At 46.0% G+C, this 17828-nt stretch overlaps 1 protein-coding gene across 1 annotated transcript in view; it reads left to right on the top strand.

Moving 5' to 3' along the window:
- The first annotated feature begins 411 nt into the window (after positions 1–411).
- LOC144167936 (uncharacterized) overlaps positions 412–17828 on the top strand; it is a 35547-nt gene continuing 18130 nt past the window's right edge. Inside the window, exons 1-4 of the mRNA XM_077697058.1 lie at positions 412–704; positions 4412–4671; positions 6062–6517; positions 12492–12678. Coding sequence (XP_077553184.1) covers positions 412–704; positions 4412–4671; positions 6062–6517; positions 12492–12678 — 1196 coding nt within the window. The remainder of the gene's footprint in view (positions 705–4411; positions 4672–6061; positions 6518–12491; positions 12679–17828) is intronic.

The raw sequence follows: 17828 nt of genomic DNA on the forward strand, positions 1-17828 counted from the left end.
GCGTGACAGGTGGGAGAAAAAGAGAACAAAAGAAAGCACTTTGCGCGGGCAGCAGAAGACTGTCATTTTTCAACGACAGCTCTAGCGAGGTGAGCAGATAGGAGGAAATTTTTTGTCCCTGCGTATATCCTCGTGCAGGAAGAAAAGTACCCTTAAAGAGCTGTGCATGTTCGCTTGCTCAAGATCCCCGTTATCACATATTCCGTGCCCTTATTGTATTGTCCTGGTGCACACCACGAACACCGTCAGCTTCACAATAACAGAGCCGCCTTACCGGACAGGGATGCTAAGGTAACAGGCCCTTTCTGTGTTATGCCCCAATTGAAGCAGAAGAAGAAAAAGAAGGTGAAGAAGAAGACGAAGAAGGAAGAAGAAGAAGAAGAAGAAGAAGGAAAAAGTCCGAAAATTCATATGGACGCCAGATCATTCACGTTTCGTTCCCAAAGGCACTACCGCCCCAGTCCAGTATACAAGCTGCAGGAACTCTGCCGCCGCGTTCTCATAGCGCATTTCACCTTGACAGGCTGGAAATCGGCCACGCAGCGCTTGTCAGGCCGCGGTCGGCGGGAGGCGGCGCTCATCCCGTCCGGAGACTTCTTCGGCTGCTCAGTGAACTTCTTCCTGCAGCCGAAATTCTCCAAGTCTGGACACCCTTCCTACCAGGTCAAGTGCCTCCTGGACCAGACGTGGTACCTAGCCATCAGGTATCTAACCCCGTCCCCCCACTTTGCTCAAATAAACAGTGGCTATGGCGTTGTGCTGATGAGACTATAAGGATGCGGGTTAGATTCCCGGCGGACGCGTTTTTGATGGAGGCGGGAAGAAAAACGAGTCTGTGTCGACATTTCGGCTCACGCCAAAGATCCCCATGCGGTGAAACTAATGCAGAGCCCTCCAGTACGGCGCGCCTCACAGCGCAGGTGCAGCTTCAGAGCCTTAGGCACCACAGCGAATCACTTTGAAGTAGTGAGCGCTTGAAATGTTTATAAAAGGGCACCTATTTTATGTTGTTGCTGATACACTGCAAGAAAACTTTGAATGCAACAGGACGGAAGATGGGAAAACCACTTCCTAGCATTCTACTCTTGCCTTTTATCATAGCCTTTTGATTGATTTTAAGTATACCACCGCCATAAGCCTAACCCTGTAATGCCCAGCCAATGAAAAGAATAGATAAAAATTCTAATGCTTTGTTACAGTGTAGTTTGTCACTGACACAATAAAAAACTGCGAAGAGAAAAATTTTCCTTCAGGGTTTCAAAATAACATAGTGTACCATAAACGCATAAAGAGTAAGCGTATATATACCTACATAGATAATGTAGGTATATAATGTCGCGTATACGAATTTACATGTAGGTATATGTATACCTACATTTAAAGTTGGTATATAATGTATCATACACCAGGTAAAAAAAGTGTATCATACAACCATCGAATGTAGGTGCAGACCCACTAGGAGCGCTTACGACGGAGGAATGCATCCTGCAAACCGCATTTTGGACTCAATGGGGCCCGTTATCGAGCTACAGATTCTTGAAAAACGCTTAGAAGGTATCAGTAACATTACTAGTGGGCATTTCTTGGCGGTCGAAAGGCACAGGTGCGAGTAGAAAATTCAGAAAGATGGCGTATCTTATATGATACATTGGGCATTACAGGGTTAACGGCTATTGTCGCAGATGGCCGCTGACCGATTACATACTGGCCCTTTAATTACAGCCTGTCAAGATCCTTGAAAACATTGACAGGTGGTGTGCAAACACGTGTCATTATTCTTATGCTACAAACATTTGAAAACAGTTTTTGGCCTGGCTGATGCACGCTTTGCTTAGAGACGGAGAACTTTAGTCTTCATGCAATTCGGGTAGGTGCACGCACTCTACTCACCTATGCAATCTCTATTTCTTATCAGTTTGTTCTAAGGCCATTACCAATGTCTGCCCACATTTTTTCAGGGTGAAGAAACTAATGGAAATAAGAAGTGGAGCCCTTCTTTTTATAAGTTCCACGGGCTCAACAGTGTTCGTGCAAAATATCATTATTGCTTTGAAGCTGTATTCTGCAAAACGCAAGATATTTTCGGCCATAAACATGAGGCACATTTCACCGCAACTTCTGGTAAAACGTTCAGCATTTCTTTGAGTCATGCATAGCGGAATGAACATTAGGTCAGATTTTCGGCCTATTCGTGGCAGTGTTAATCGGCTTCAAGCGCGAAAAAAATGGATGTGTTCTTTTTAAAACCGTTACAGAAGGTCGGCTGTCAGTGTTAGCATCAGCACAAAGCAGCGTCATCTGAGCAACGTCCCCTTCACGGGTAGGATTCTCTAGCAAAAAAAATATTCTGTATTTCCTTTCGCGAAAAGTATCCGTTCAGCGAGATTCAAAGAGAAGTCACCATAATAAGCCATTTTATAGTGCCGAACTGCCCGACGTACCAAATGGACAGTGAATAAAAGAATCCATTTTTCTTCTTCATGGTGTATTCAATGATTAGCAAAGACTGCACGGTGATTGTGACGCCATCCGTTGGCTTCATTTGGTGATAGCCGTAAATTTGGCAATAGAAACTATGCCATACAAGCGTGAGCTATTAAGCATATATCTAAAGCCTAGAAAAAAATTCAGGTGGCTTTGAGAAATATCGCGCAGTGAATCTGAAACGAACCGTTCACACCTGCTATTTGCACAACAATGTGACCGCAAAATTCGCCGTCCCGAGCTGCCTTTGTGAATGTCGACGTTATCTGTGTGCTATTTCTCTCGATTAAACACATTTCGGCGTATTGTACAAAGCTCACCCTTCCTCAATTGGGATGCAAAATTCAAAGCACATGCACAATTTTAGGTCTTCTGTCCGCGCGTTTTAATAATTGCATTATTGTGATCACAAACACTATTTAAAGAGAGGGGGGGGGGGGCAGGAGAGAAGTGCTGTAGTCGCATCTGCCTTCACTTCAACGCCAACAATCATCGTTAGCGGCACGTTGTGTGTGAATGCCTGCGCTATGTCAGTGCCACAGAATGGTTGCCGATTTTCAGATGCGCTCTTTCTTCCCGGACTGCACGTCTGCCGACAAAGTCGCATATCAATAACAGAAATCCCCTGCGTCTCCATTCAGCATATTTTACATAGAGGAGCATAGGACCAAGTTTCCTCAGTGCTATCGCAACGGAATAACTCCGTGCAGAATAACCTTCAGGAAAGCGCCACCAGAAAACGCTTATCGGAAAAATTCGCTGCACTTCCGCTCTGCGAAGAAGGATGACTGGCGAAGGCGGCCGCACTCCAAGGAGTGCACGAAACAAAACACGTATGTTCGCTTTAATGTTTTCTTCTCACCGAACGGGAAACGTCACGCCAATTGGCAGTTTTGACCGTCCTGTTGTCATCATCGCTGACAGCTGCTGCATTTTTGGCAGCAAACAAATTCATCGTGCATTCCGACTACTAGGATGGCGTTCCTTCGGTCCGCAGGCTTGTTCAGTCGGACGTTTATGCATAGACAGCCTTTTTTCGCCGTAATTGTTTCAAGAGAAATTTAAGCTTTTACAAATGCCTTTCTTATATGGTAGGGTGGGCTTTCTACACCGGCATAGATTAATGGGAAAATTCTTTTGTGTACGCGAACTAAATGAGATCGATAAGCGGGGCTGACACTTGTCTAATAATTTGTTCTGTACTTGGCCCTTCCGTCTTTGAGATAGAAGGCCATTTTTTCCAAAATCAACTTAGTGTTGCTGGCGCATTCTTGCGGTTATGTGCATAGTTGTTCAAGCGTCTACAGTGCTTCCAGTTTTTACGAAGCTAACCCCAACAGGAAACGCTATAAACTGTTTTGTCAATGAGTGAAACGCCTACATATACACCAATTCATACTCTTTCCAGTGTTCTATAGCTGTAAAAAGCGCTGCTACAATCGTTAACCCATGAAACAGGACAAAAGGGTTTTATCCTAGTGGATAATGTAAAGAAATGCATTATCCAATACATATTTTCACTACTTTACGCAGTAGTAACGGCAAGAGTGAGCTCTAACTGAAAGAAACTGTAGAAAAGGAACTCCTAGGTGTCCGTTGCTCTGTTCAAGTTCTTCTTTAAAATCCCCCCTATTATGCCACAGCAGCTTTGGAGCGGAATTGGAGGATTTGGTGGCAAAAGACTTATTTGGTAACCTCAACATTAAGGTCCATTTAAAAAAAATGGCTACAACATGTTTAGTTTCATTGGTTTTTGAGTCAGTAAATCGGAAGTACTCTGCCAAAGAAAATAAACACCCGCTATAGGTACCGCACGTCACAAGCAACGTCGAGTAACCCCACACATCCGCTCGTACTAACGCGCAGCATCTTGCAACAAGATGCTGCCCCACTTCCGTAAGGGCCAATCCTTGCCGTTTGACCGCAGGGTACAGGACCGTCGACCGGAGCGCATCCTGGAGGATGAAGAGTTCTGGAGGTGGGCCTGGCCCGTTCACCGGCACCTGCTGTCGGCGCTGGCTGTAGCCGTGGATGCGCCCTCCTCCAGCGTCTACATCATCACCGTCCTCCCGGATGACCGCCTGGAACGCGTCGCCCTGGAGCTGGCTGCAAGTGCACTCTGCATTGCTGAAGCAAACCTCTGGAAGTTCCTCCTCCAGCTCTGCTCGGTGTTGCTGTATCTGGAAGGTATATATTTGTGCACTGGGGACAAAACAATTAAATGTCAGCGGGTAAAATCCCCGCTTTCCCACAATAAGACACCGTCGTAACATGTTACCGCGAACACTGATAAATCGAATATTGTTTATAACTAGAGTCACAGCAAGTGAGGAGGGAAAGCGGATCTTCCTAGGGAGACCGGATAACGTCACATGTGTTTGGCCTAGGTTAGGCTAGCGGAACCTGTCGGGGAAGAAATTTCGCGACCACCGTGATCGGCATTCCACCGCGCATCCAAAGAATGAATTGTGGGGTTATTTTGTTATTCAAATGTGCCTCTACCCCTTCCTTTGCCGTCGCAACTACGAAGGTTTGTATTCCGCTTTCGGTTTCATTTGTGACAATATCCCGTCGCCCACTACAAATTAGTTTGGCCATGCTGAATTTTGAATATCTTTTAGTATCGCAATTTACAAAACATGGCTTTCCAATATAGCTTCCAGAGCAAAAGCCCCTTCAAAAAATAAATGGTTATATCACCGGGTCGACTGCGCAAGAAATATCAGGGCTTCCCTTTTCTTCTCTGGAAGCTCAACTAGGTGATGTGGGTTAAACGCAAGGAAATACGTTGTGTATTTTACTGACCGCAAATAGGGTATGTGTATGTATAATTCGCACTTGAATAGGCTGCTACGTGCCAGGCTTGTCTACCGTTCTTTGTAGCTATTTAGGTCCCTGCTTTTACAGAAACTATCCGTGATACCCGGAAATGGTCTCGGGGGTGCATAATTGCAACAGCTATAACACATTCGTCCCTTTTCATAATACATTCACTGTCGAGCTGTATAAATTTATGAATAACCGCATGGGCTCGTACCGCACTCGTGTGGTTGTACAAAACGTCAGTAACTTTTCTTTTATTAAAACTATCCGGAAACAAATTGCAAGACGTTGCTGTGCTCAAACGACTCAATAGCCAAGGCTAGATTTGTGTCATCGATAACTATCATCCCAGTTTTCAAACCAATAACATGGGTGCCTACAAAAGGTGTGCGGTTACATGAAACGGAGCGCCCTGTATTATTAGATGTTGCGAGACCTTTGTGAAGCGGTGGACGACATTGAATTGTACGAACCTCCACTACGTTCATCGTGTGAGTTGCGGGAAGAGATGGGAAGAGCTTTTGACGTGGGAGGGAGTGTAGTGTAGGTTTCGGGTAGGAGCTAAGTCGCCTATCAGACGCCACGGCTGAGCTGGCACGTTTTGGCGTCAGTTCCGCTGGAAGAGGTTATTCGCTTTCGAGATGTAGCTGAAGTGAACGCCATCCGGGTTCTCATTTCCCTAACATTGCCCAATAACGCTTTCCCACTACACATTTTTCATAATTGGTTATTTTCCCCGACGACAATGCCGCAGGTCAGGGCCTCACTGTAGAGCCGTTTGATTACTGCAACGTCTACCTCCGTGGCAACGACATTGTGCTGAACAACAGGCTCGTGTGGACCAAGCGCCACTTCGAAGCCACGTCACTGCCGGCTTGCCTTTGGTCTTTGCTTCTGCCACCTGGCGAAAAGTGTACTACACTGCATACATTGCGTACAGGCAGTGAGGCGTCCACCAACGCCTTCTCGGTGGCGGCAGTCCTGGCCCAGTTGGTGTCACTGTCGCTAGGGGGCAAAGATTCGCTCTCTCCTCCGGGCAAGCGTACCGCTCTACAGCCGAGCGGCTCCTCCCACTCTCAGGTGGGCCGGATACACGGCGTCGAGGTGATCTATTCCCCGTCCCATTACAGCGAACGCCTACTCGCTACCCTGGGCGAGATGTTCCGCAATTCAAGAATCGCGCTGCAGGAAGTCCGAGACATTGCGAATGGTGTGTGCGAATCTTCCATTTGAATTTGCAGTGCCTGAAGGATCCTGATATTCTTGATTACTGGAAATACAGTAAATATTTTGTTTTGATGTACTTTGTTCAAGGAGAGCTAGAGCATCCACCTGTTGTGTTGGTACTAAGCGATGTAATTGTACGCCAAGTACCTCACGGAGACTGCTACGCAAATCTTGGTCATGAAGACGTATGTCGACTCCCAGTTTCGGTTAAAAAAATCTAAACAGGCGTTTCATTATCTATAGGCGTGGAACTTGGTTTCATATCAAATTTAGCTTACCCTGGCTTTTCATTGAAATGTGAGACATGTGTGTAAAGCGAGAAGCAGCTAATTTGTTTCCACGGAATACGAGTGCACACCCGCACGTACTGATGTGCTCCGGTAATTTTATTTGCAGCAACCAATACAGTGCCCTCGTATTGATGTATTGCATGTGTCGTTCGACCTAATCAGAAAAATCACTTTGAAATGGTTCTGAACTGCTGTAACCAAAATTATACGGCGTAGAAAACAGGGGACGCCGAACATCGCTTTATGACGACCGGCGCACAACTGAAAATTGCTCTGTAAGGTCTGCGCTGTCTGTAATTGCTCTGTAAAATTGTAAGGCCACGAGACACCCAATGCGTATTGAAATTTTGATCTAACAAGCGTTTTGTGGAGGAGCTTCTGCGGATGCTTTATCCTTCTAGACTTCTGGACAGAGACCATCCGGGGGATTCGAGGCTGAAAGCAAAAACATGCAACAGCACCATCTATATTAAACACGGGTTCGTCACTCCGCACGTCGACCGTGATACTGACGTCTGGATGGTGGACCTTGACCAATTCAACTTTGTCCAAGGGCATGCGGAAGAGCCGAGGTCAGAGTGGGTCGGCACTGACAGCACATCTGCTTGCCGCAACACGACTCATCTCGTTGGAATCACTTATTGTACTAGCAAAGTTAAGCAACAAGGGATAGCCTCAGGGAACCAACAGTACATTGCAGCGATGTTCTGATAGCAGGTGTCGCTGGTTCGTTGGCCCGTCGTTGTGGTTTGAACCATGACCTTCTCAAGACATTAGTATTTTTTGGCTATCCAAATTAGAAATATTGGTCTCTGTGTGAGCATATCTTTCTCCCACTCGATTTAACAGTTGGAAAAAAATAAAAAAAGTCTTAAAGAGATGAAAATTCTGGCAAGGCTGTTTAAAACTATTCAAAAGACTGGTGTAAATCATACCCATTCGCTTTTATCCAGGAACAAGAAACACTATAAAGTTTGCGGTGATGTGTTTGTACATAACCGATAGACGTTGTTATAATTGAGAATATGCGCCGGGGTCGTGTTTACAAGAGCAAATAAACCAACGCGTTAAAAAAACGACGCAAGTTATCCACTGTCCTAATAGAAGCTTACGAGTAGTGTGAGGACGGCCAATTGAATTGACAAAAGCACCATTGCATTAACACTGGGAGCCGACAGAGCGAAGGCGAACAGCTGAGATGAGCTATGGCTGAAGGCTATCGCCTGTCGACCACATTTGCAGCAGAGCAAGCACATACACTGTCAGTTTTTAATAGAGGGAAATATGTGGGGCCGTTCTTGCGCCTGCTCAGTTCAGAACAATGAAGAAGTGAATAAATTTCTGTAGCCCCGCGCTACGCATCATGCACCTTACATCATCTTAGCGGCGTCCGATGGCGTGTTTGCAAACCCATAATTCCGCAGCACTTCCCCATAAAATACGCGTTATCACTTCGAGCAGTATTTTTTGTGCAACTGCTCAAAATATTGAGCAAACCCCTTCTTTCCGGAAACAGTTGGGTGCGGGTAGCTTCACGTCAGCCAGCCGAAAACTACCAAAGTCGAAACACAATGACTGCAACACAAAAACGAGAACACTTTTGCCAAAATAAAACGCACCACCCGAAATCAAAACGAAGCCCTGTCGATCGATTATAGCGAAAAATGGTCATTTTGCTGCCCTTTACACGGGCGGAACTTTTTGGAGTGCGTTATTGTGGATCATTCTGCTGCGATTTAGCGGGAATGGTTACGTTCTTCAATGGCTGCGCGCTCTTTCCCAGAGCGACTCACGCGCGGCCTACCCATGCTGCGCTAGAAGGTGAACTGTCCGTTAAGACCGACCCCTGTGATGTGTCGAGATGCGAGTGATGCTGCAGATTGATTTCTTCTTTGAAAAAGGGCGGCCCTTGTGTGCGCGCCCGCGCCAGCTGCGAAAGGCCAGGGAGAGCGGCGCCCGTAAAGAGGGACCCCGATGGGTTTCGCCTAACGCCGCCACTGACGGCGGAAGTCAGCTCATCGAAGCTTACTTTGGAAAGGCCCGCCGTTGTGGCTTCGAAGTAGAATTTTGGGTACTGGCTCTGACAGCTTCGTTCGAACCCAGGTGGGCTTTAGTGTCCTCTCTGATATCGTTGTACGCCAATACGCCCTGCAGGAAAGCCAACTTTCTCTGACGATGATGATGATGAGTGACCGTGTGCGAAGTGAAATAAAAGCTGATTGATTCTCCTGTCAGAGGAATCGGTAAAACACGAAAGTGAAATGTGCAGCGAAATCTGCTGCTGAGCATAAGTTTCGGGTCGGTGGCGGTCTTGTGGGTGTGCTTCGCAAACAACGTCCTCCTGGCGGGTCGCTTCGGCAGAAGTGTACTGGCGTCATTTTCGTGACGGATATGACGTAAGTGAAATCTTGGTGTATCACGGCATTAAGCATTTTCGTATCGAAATACAAAACCCGTAAACGAACAACCCCAACTATAACGTACCATTTATTACCAAAGGTTGCTGACACCGCAAGAATATTCTGTGTGCAGGGGTGAAACTTTACAGGCCACTTGCTTCGTTGTACTAGCGTCATTTCCGTGACGGAGATGACGTCAGGAAAGTCTTGGTCTATCTAGGAATAAAACACTTTCGTTTTAAAAATACCACAGAAATTCCGAGAATTATCCACTAATGTGTAGTATTCTCATGCCCCTTGTCTTGAGTGTGAGTTTTCACAGCCATTTTTTTTTGTTTTTCTCATTCTTGTCGAACCAATTATCTCCATTTACGATATTGTAACCATTACATCTGGAAGTTTTGCAAAATCTGTGTTATTGTGGAAATAGTGTGGCATCACACGATTCGCCATTTCCGGTAATTTTATTTTCCTTATTTTTATTTTTTCAAAATTTCACTCGAAAAATTATCTCCATTTACGCTATTACACCGATTACAGGGGGCACTTTCGCAAAATCTGCATTATTGTGGAAATGCCATGCGTTCTACGTTTTGCCATTTTCCGTATTTTAAAAATATAATCTCATTTTTTTAGTTTTTCAAAATTTCGTCCCAAAAATTATGTCTATAACGATAACGCTTACATTCAGAACTTTTGCGAAATCAGCATTATTGCGGAAATGCGGGGCGTTACACGTATTGCCATATTCCGGAACTTTCTTGAAGGTTATTAAATATTTCTTTTTGAAAATTCTGTGTGACCATTTAACCCATTCACGCTATCATAGCGTATACAGGTGAAACTTCTGTGATAGCTGCATTTTTGTGGAAATGCAGGGCGTAGTAGTAGTAGTAGCAGTGGTAGTAGTAAGTATTGTTAAATGAGGCGGACGTAGCCTCGCATAGCTGCAGGCAATTACTCCGCCTAATCGTCCCCAATACAATATCAGAGACTCTCAAAGTCATCACAACTCACTTAGTCCTAAAATACAGACACGCAACTTCACCACATCTCAGTTCGTCCTGCGGACTGCTAGAATCTGAGTGGGAGATGAGATACCTCTCTTCGCACAATGCAGTGGTCCCTAGGAAAAAGAATGCCCTCCGATGAGCATGGGGCACCCCTAACTTCTGAAAATCACCAAAATGTTCGCCCGCTCAGGGTTGGTTTTCGAGCAGTTCATAATAAAGTGATCAATGTCACCAGTCACACTGCATGAGGGGCACAAAGGGGATGAAACAATGTTGATTTTATGTAGCCAAGCTGGTGTACGGCTGAGTCTGTTCTTACTCGGTGGAGCTACACGGTCCTGGATGTGGGGGTACTCGTCAAACAATGCTATGCATTAAAGCGCTTCCCGTGGCAGTAATCGAACCTAGATCCATCGCGTTATGAAGCCGGTGTGAATCCGTTTGCTCCATTTCAACATGGTCGAACCGAGCGTCAAGGAGCAAGTATCAATTCTCGCTGTACGCCCCAAACCCAAAAGTTACGCCTACGGAGTGCCCATCCGATTGTTTCTGTGGGAATTCTAGAACATTTATGCGTACCTCCAGGGTAGCACATACTCGCAGGGTGGGATTGGCCAACGAAAGGATACATCACGATACAGCTTCGGGTTAGACCATGGTCGTTAGACGGTGGGGTGCATGCTTTTTTCTATTCTTTGTTGTAAAAACAGTTTTCTAAGATCTGTTATAGGCGTAACTTTTGCGAATAAGGGCGACATGGTACCCTATAGGGGGTCTAGTTTCGGTGAGCACGCAATGACCATGTTAAATGTACGTTCTGCATCGCAGCATGTGACATCTCTCATGGCACGTGGTTAAGAGAGGGAGGGGGCACTGCGCAGCGAAGCGTGGGGAAAGACCTCACCCAGTGGGCGCTCCTCCTAGCAAATTTCGTTGAACTGTCCTCGTACACTCTCTCCGTGACAGCAAACTGCTGAGGTCACTGAACGTATTTGCAAAAAGGTTTCGCCTCATATTTGGCCTCACGATTGAAGGTGCACAGAATTTAAAAGGTCGTACACAAATAGTGCAAAAATCAAGCAATTTCCATGTCAATCATTCGTATTTTTGTGGCCTAGGTATTAACCATGAGCCATTCGTACCTCTTACACATTTCATGTAAATGCTTGAGACAGAATAAAATTTCTGTGCCACCGAATTCGTAAACATTAAGAAATTACAATGAATGCACTGGAGCGGACGTCAAATATTACCTGAAATACTGCTTGAATCTAGGGCACTCTTCGTGCATGTAATGATTACTAATACACAGCGAGTCGTTGTCATGAAAATTGTTTTATATTTTGATCATGGTGATGATTTTGAGGTGTTGTCCCATCTCCGAAAAGGGGGATTCGCCAGGGCTAAATGCTTTTCTCTGCTCTGCTTTCAGCTTGTATTGGACTTTCTTTTCTTTTTCCTCCACCTGCATTTACTTGGCGGTTTGAGCTTTTGCCTCAACAGATACACTTCTCAAAGTTGAGTAAAACACGACCATGTGTTGTATCACGTATTCTTTGCACGCCGCCGCACTGACAAGCTACGGCGGAAACGTCTCTGCTGCACTGGCCTCGCTCGGGTGTCTTCTGCAGTCCCACCGGATGTGGGCCGCCGTGGCTCTGCCCTTCTTGCACATCACACATACATCAGTGGGGTACACCTCCGGGCATATGTGTTTAGCTATCACTGGAGTCATCAGCGCACATGTTTGCCACTACCTAAACACCACTGCTTCGCGTCGCGTCAGCTTAGGGTGGGGTGGGGGTAGCGTCCGGCGTTTAGTCCGGTACCACTCCGGTACCACTCCGTATTCCTCCGCCGCAAGTTGGGGGCTCGGGCTCGCGCCGCGGCTGGTGAGCGCGCGCGCCGCCCGGTCGGCCTCCTCGTTGCGGTTCTCGCCCGTACTCAACGGGCCGGCGTGCGCCGGGAACCACTTTATAGTCACCGCTGATCGTCTGGGGAGAAGGGCCCCGCACACCCTCACAACACTGATGGAGACACTATTCGTAGCGTAGTGCGAGATCGCCGGTCTCGCGTCACTGATCACTGCAGTGCACTCTGGGTTCGCAAGGGCTAATGCGATCGCCATCTCTTCGGCCTGGTCCGTGCTCTTGGCCCTGACGCTGCCGGCCGTGTACAGCGCCCCGGTGGTGGCTGCTACCACCGCCGCGGCGTACGTGTGGGGCCGGTCCGGGTGCTTGGCTACGTCCACGCAGTATGCTCCGGTGTCCGTCGCATGTGTCGCCGTGAGTGCCTTGGGTCTGGCGAGCCGTCGTTCCTGATTGTGCTCACGACGCATGTGCCGGGGGATGGGTGGCACGTGGAGGTTGCGGAGCAGGTCCCGCGGGAGCGAGGCTCGCTCCGCGCCGTCCTGCGTTCCTTGTCCCTGGTGCCCAAGCCGCTGTAGGATCGCGCGTCCCGCTCTCGTTTGCCTTAGTCTCATTAGCTGTGCCATGCGCTGGGCCTCGGCTATCTCGTCGAGAGTGCTGTGAACTCCCAACTCGAGGAGATTGTCCGTGCTGGTGTGCGTGTATAGGAATATTCAGTCGCAGACGCCTTGTCCAGTAGGCCTGCTGGTGGCTGCAAAGGAATTCTTTCAAAGTTGCTAAAACATGAATGCAAATCTTGTCTACTAGACGGCAGCTATTTCCCTTTCATTTTGTCATATATACATTGCTGGTGGATGCAAAGGAATTCTCTCAAAGTGGCCAAAACATGAATGGAAATCATGTCTACTAGCCGGCAGCTATTTCCTTTTCATGTTGTCATATATACATTGCATTGCTTACAGGAGCAGGAAAAAATCATCAAGCCATAAGCGTATATCCTGATGGCGACTACCGAGATATATATGGCGCCACGCTTGTGCACGCAAAGGCGCTAGAACATAAACCTCGTAAAATTATTGAGTTTGTACGTTACGTTTATAACTCAACTTCAGCACGATACAAAAGGAAAAGTTGAACATGGTTGATTGCGTGACAACCTTGGAAGCAGACGCAACATACCCATGCTTGATCATGCGGAGTGCATTGTTCTTGCTCAGCCTTATATGATTTTTCTCAATACTATGATCAGATACCATTACAAACATTTGCGGAGATGGAAGGCCATGACGGAGCGTTGGTCGAGAATTTCTACTGGAACTAGAAGCACGCAGATTTCGATCTCATCAAAGACAGTCTTAGATTACAATAAATTCGTCGTCCCGGTCTAACATGTCTCTTTCCCACCACCACCGATGATGTCGCTCTTTCGTAATGCTCTGCTATAGCTGATGGAATGGAAGGAACCCGCCGCGGTGGCTCAGTGGCTAAGGCGTTGCGCTGCTGAGCACAAGGTCGCGGGTTCGATTCCCGGCCGCGGCGGCCGCTTTTCTGATGGAGGCGAAAAGCAAAAACGCCCGTGTGTACGAGATTTCGGTGCACGTTAAAGATCCCCAGGTGGTCAAAATTAATCCGGAGCCCTCCGCTACGGCGCGCCTCATCGCCTGCGCTGCGTCCGCGCGTCTATCGAATTCAAATGAGTGCCTATAGAAAAAATATACAGTGGTCGCTACCCTAATCAACAATCCCTGCTACGTCAGCCTGTTTTAGTGGTAACAATCAGTAAGAAGATCACCAGAAATCAAACTTGCGCTACGTTCTAAAAGTCAGCCACAATGTTTCATTACTTACGCTTTTGTCCGCAGTTTTACGCTCACCATACTACGGCATTAAAGCGCATGATTTCATGTGAAGGTGTATCCACAACACCATCACGCCAACTCTCACCTTACCAGACATTCGCGGTGGCACGAAACTGCGCAGCGGGACACCTACAACGAAGCGCGCGCAGCATGCCTCTGCCAAGCTGCCCCGAAATATTAGGCATTTACAACGGGCTTGCGCATCACGGTGTGAAGTTTGCCGAGACATCATTTGCAAACAAAGAGGAGGTACAGCAAGGCAACCACATTGACCAGTGCTACTTGTGCGGGACATATATATTCGTAATGACCAGAAGCCCGAAATATCTCTTCTTCCTTTCGACTAAGTTCCCAGCAGCCGGCACCAGGGGTGTGTGGGCTCATCGACTAGGCTCGGTGCGTGTTACGCTCCGTGTCCAAGGCAAGATGACTGCACACATACTCATGACTACCGGTGCGAAAACGGACCACCGTAATGTTCTCGAAACATTCTGCTCGAACTAGGAGTCATAATCCGCGTCGTATAAGCCACAGTTGGTCGTGGCGTAATTGAGAACTCGGAAAATTCATTTGTTTATTTGTTTGATTGATTGAGTACAGCGTGGATTTAAAAAAATGTGATCGAGTTTGAGTGAGTTCTTTCTGTTTTGCCCACCTATGAATATTACGGATAACGTACATAGCGGCTGTGGCGGCAGGCTTTGGAGAAGCGGCGCAGAGAACACGTCATGGTAGAAATGAGTGCTGTAGTAGGACATTATTTGCAACCATTGGGGCCCTGGTAGAAGGTTCGTGTTAAGGATAGTGTGGCCCTGATATTACACTCCGATAGGTACGTTGTTAATGCCATGGTTTCGCGTGTTAGCCGCATTATTCGGCTGGGACCAGTCGTGTCTTAGTGTGTGGGCTTCATCGCTCTTTTATTTTTTTATTTAATTCAGTACCCACAGCGCCTGTGGCATTACAGTGGGGGGGTACAAGGAAATATACACTAATCAATGCAAGTGATTTAACAATAAATGCAGAGCCAGACTTAAACAACATACGCAACTTGAATACACAACTTGAATGGTACAACAAATTGGGTCATAACATGGAAAAAATGCATCGGTATGACTGCCACAGTATCGCGAGGTAGCCGATTCCAAATCGATATGATCCTTGGGAAAAAAGTCTTTCTTAGGACATCTGTTTTACACTTCATTTCTCTTACCTTATTCACATGATCCAAACGTAACGAAACATAATCAGGCCTAAAAAGTATTTTTCGCGCTCTATGCCAGTCCTGGAGTGAAAGATATTATGAATTACCTTCAGCCTAAGAGCCATTCTACGTTCTTCTAATGGTTCCCATCCAACAATCTCTTTCGCACGCGATACACTGAAATGCCTAGTGTAATTTCAAAACACAAAACGGGCCGCTAAATTATGCACTCTTTCTAACTTTTGGACGTCATTCTTTGGCCTTCATACACATACTTTGGACGCCATACACATACCGGCAAAAACACTCGTTCATTATGGTCTCTGTGGAGGATTCGGACAAGCATGGATAGATGCACGGATACATTGAAACTTTTACTGCCAAATGAGGAACAAGATAATCCGATTCTCATTCAACAGCTTTGATTTTATCTGAGACAAAATTACTTTCTCGGGATGCTTGTACCTTAAACGCAGCTTCGGAGCAACCTGTGAGCAAAGGGACACGGACCTCAACAGAGGTTCTTGGAGCATATGGCACGCCATATATCTCGCTAAGCAATATAAAATACCGCAAAAAGTAAATCATACTTACTCAACACCTCTTAGCAACAATAAAGCTATTAAAAAGGACACGCAATCAAAGTATTATACGATACGGGTAATAATAAAATATTAGGTAAGAAATGAATATTCACGGTTTATAAAGAGCACTTATTACTTCATTCTCGAACACACGACGAAGCAATACTGGGACCGTCTGCACGCTGTAAAAGAACAAGCCGCTAAAATGTTTTTTTTTCTCAATTGTCCTCAAAGCTACTTTTGACAATTCAGGTGGGTGAGTGCGCCAATGTTGTCATTTCAGTGATGAATTATGCGTGTTCTCCGTGTGTAGACTAAATTAGAGAATACAGCTGCACACAAACAAAGTTGGCTTTTTTTACTCACGCCTTAATCTTTAAAATAAATTAAGTAACCGTGTCTTCGATTCCCGTTATTCTGTATGCTCTACCCGCCTGTCTACCGCCAATGCAACAAAATATTTAGGTGTAACAAAAAAGAAAACCCTTGGATCCCACGTGACATTATTCATATTAAACGTAAAATAAAAATACTAAGAAAATCTATCAAATCAAGCTCAGTATATGGGTTCAAAATAAATTAATTGTCCCGCTCATTGAAGGTAAAATTCCGTAGTGTCAAAGAAAACTTCTGCAGCACAACACTAAGTGAGTTTATAAGGGAGTCGCCCCGGAAGTTCTGGAAATATCTTGGTTCAAGAAACAACCCCCCTACTGTCGTTTCAGCGGAGGTGGAATTAATGAAAGCTAAAATATTTAACACTTACTTCCAGTCTGTGTTCACAGCTGGCAATGGTAAAAAAACGCCCCTTCTGTTTAAGGATAAAAACTTAAGTACTTTAAGCTTGCCTCAATTGTACGAGCCGGGTTTTCTATCACTTTTATTGAACATCAATGAAAAAAAGGTAGTGGACCCGAGGGGGTTCCCAACGCATTGTTAAAGAGTTACGCTGAACCAGTGTGTAAATACCTTTTTCTTATATTTTCCAAATAGCTTAAAGATGGCCAGGTTCCATGGGAAACGAAAATTGGAAAAATTCTTTCCATACACGAAAGTGGTGACTCATCTTGTCTATCAAATTACGGACCAATTTCTATTACGTGTACTTCCTGTAAAATTCTTGAGCATATTGTTCTAAAGTCCCTTACCGAATGCGTGGAATAAAATGCTATTCTCCATTCCAGTCAACACGGTTTTCGTCGTGGCCTATCTACTGTCACACAACTGGTTGAGACCCTGCCTGACCTTGCGAATGCCATAAACGATCAATCGCAGGTTGATATAGTCTTTTTAGATGTGTAAAAAGCTTTTGACCGCGTTTCCCACCCCAAACTGATCGAAATGCTTACCAGTATACTGGGCAACAGACCTATGACCAAGTGGATCGAAAGCTATTCGGCTAACCGCTACCAATTTGTCCAATATGGTGCACATGTGTCCGAAACTGTTCTAGCATTATCAGGAGTGCCAAGGGTTCGGTTTTACTAATTACGTCCCTGTCGTAGCCGAAGTAAAAATCAGATTGTTCGCAGACGATTGTATCCTCTACCAGAGAATAGACCACTACCAGGATCAGTTAAACTAGATGAGTCGTTAGAAAAAGACGAAACCTGGTGTCGAGAGTGGCAAATAGAAATAACTACTGATAAAACAGTCGCCATGTCAATAACAAAGAAAAAAACGGAAGCAAAGTTTTCGTAATCGCTGGGAAATGTGCCACTTCGCAACGTCGCTGCCTGCAAATATTTGGGCATCTTGATATCGTCCGACCTAAATTGGACCGCGAATGTTGAATATATTACAAAGAAGGCTCCCAGAAAGTTATTTCTTCTTAAGCGAACGATTCGTCATTCGACACCTCAAGAAAGAGAGAGAGAGAGAAACAACCTTTATTAGAGCCTGCTGTGAAGACGCGGCTAGTACGTCGCAATAGCTGAGCCCCTGCCAGGCCTGCTCACACAGCTTCCGTGGAGGAGGCGCTTGCAGGCCGTTGGCGTTCGAGGCCAGCCATTGCCAGCTGGACAGCCTGGAGTTGGTCTTCGTAGTTTCCATTCTTCATAGCGTCCATGAATCTTGG

The sequence above is a fragment of the Haemaphysalis longicornis genome, unplaced genomic scaffold (assembly GCF_048455015.1).
Source record: "Haemaphysalis longicornis isolate Haplotype H1 unplaced genomic scaffold, Haemaphysalis longicornis Haplotype H1 scaffold_2, whole genome shotgun sequence".
Classification (NCBI taxonomy): Eukaryota; Metazoa; Arthropoda; class Arachnida; order Ixodida; family Ixodidae; genus Haemaphysalis; species Haemaphysalis longicornis.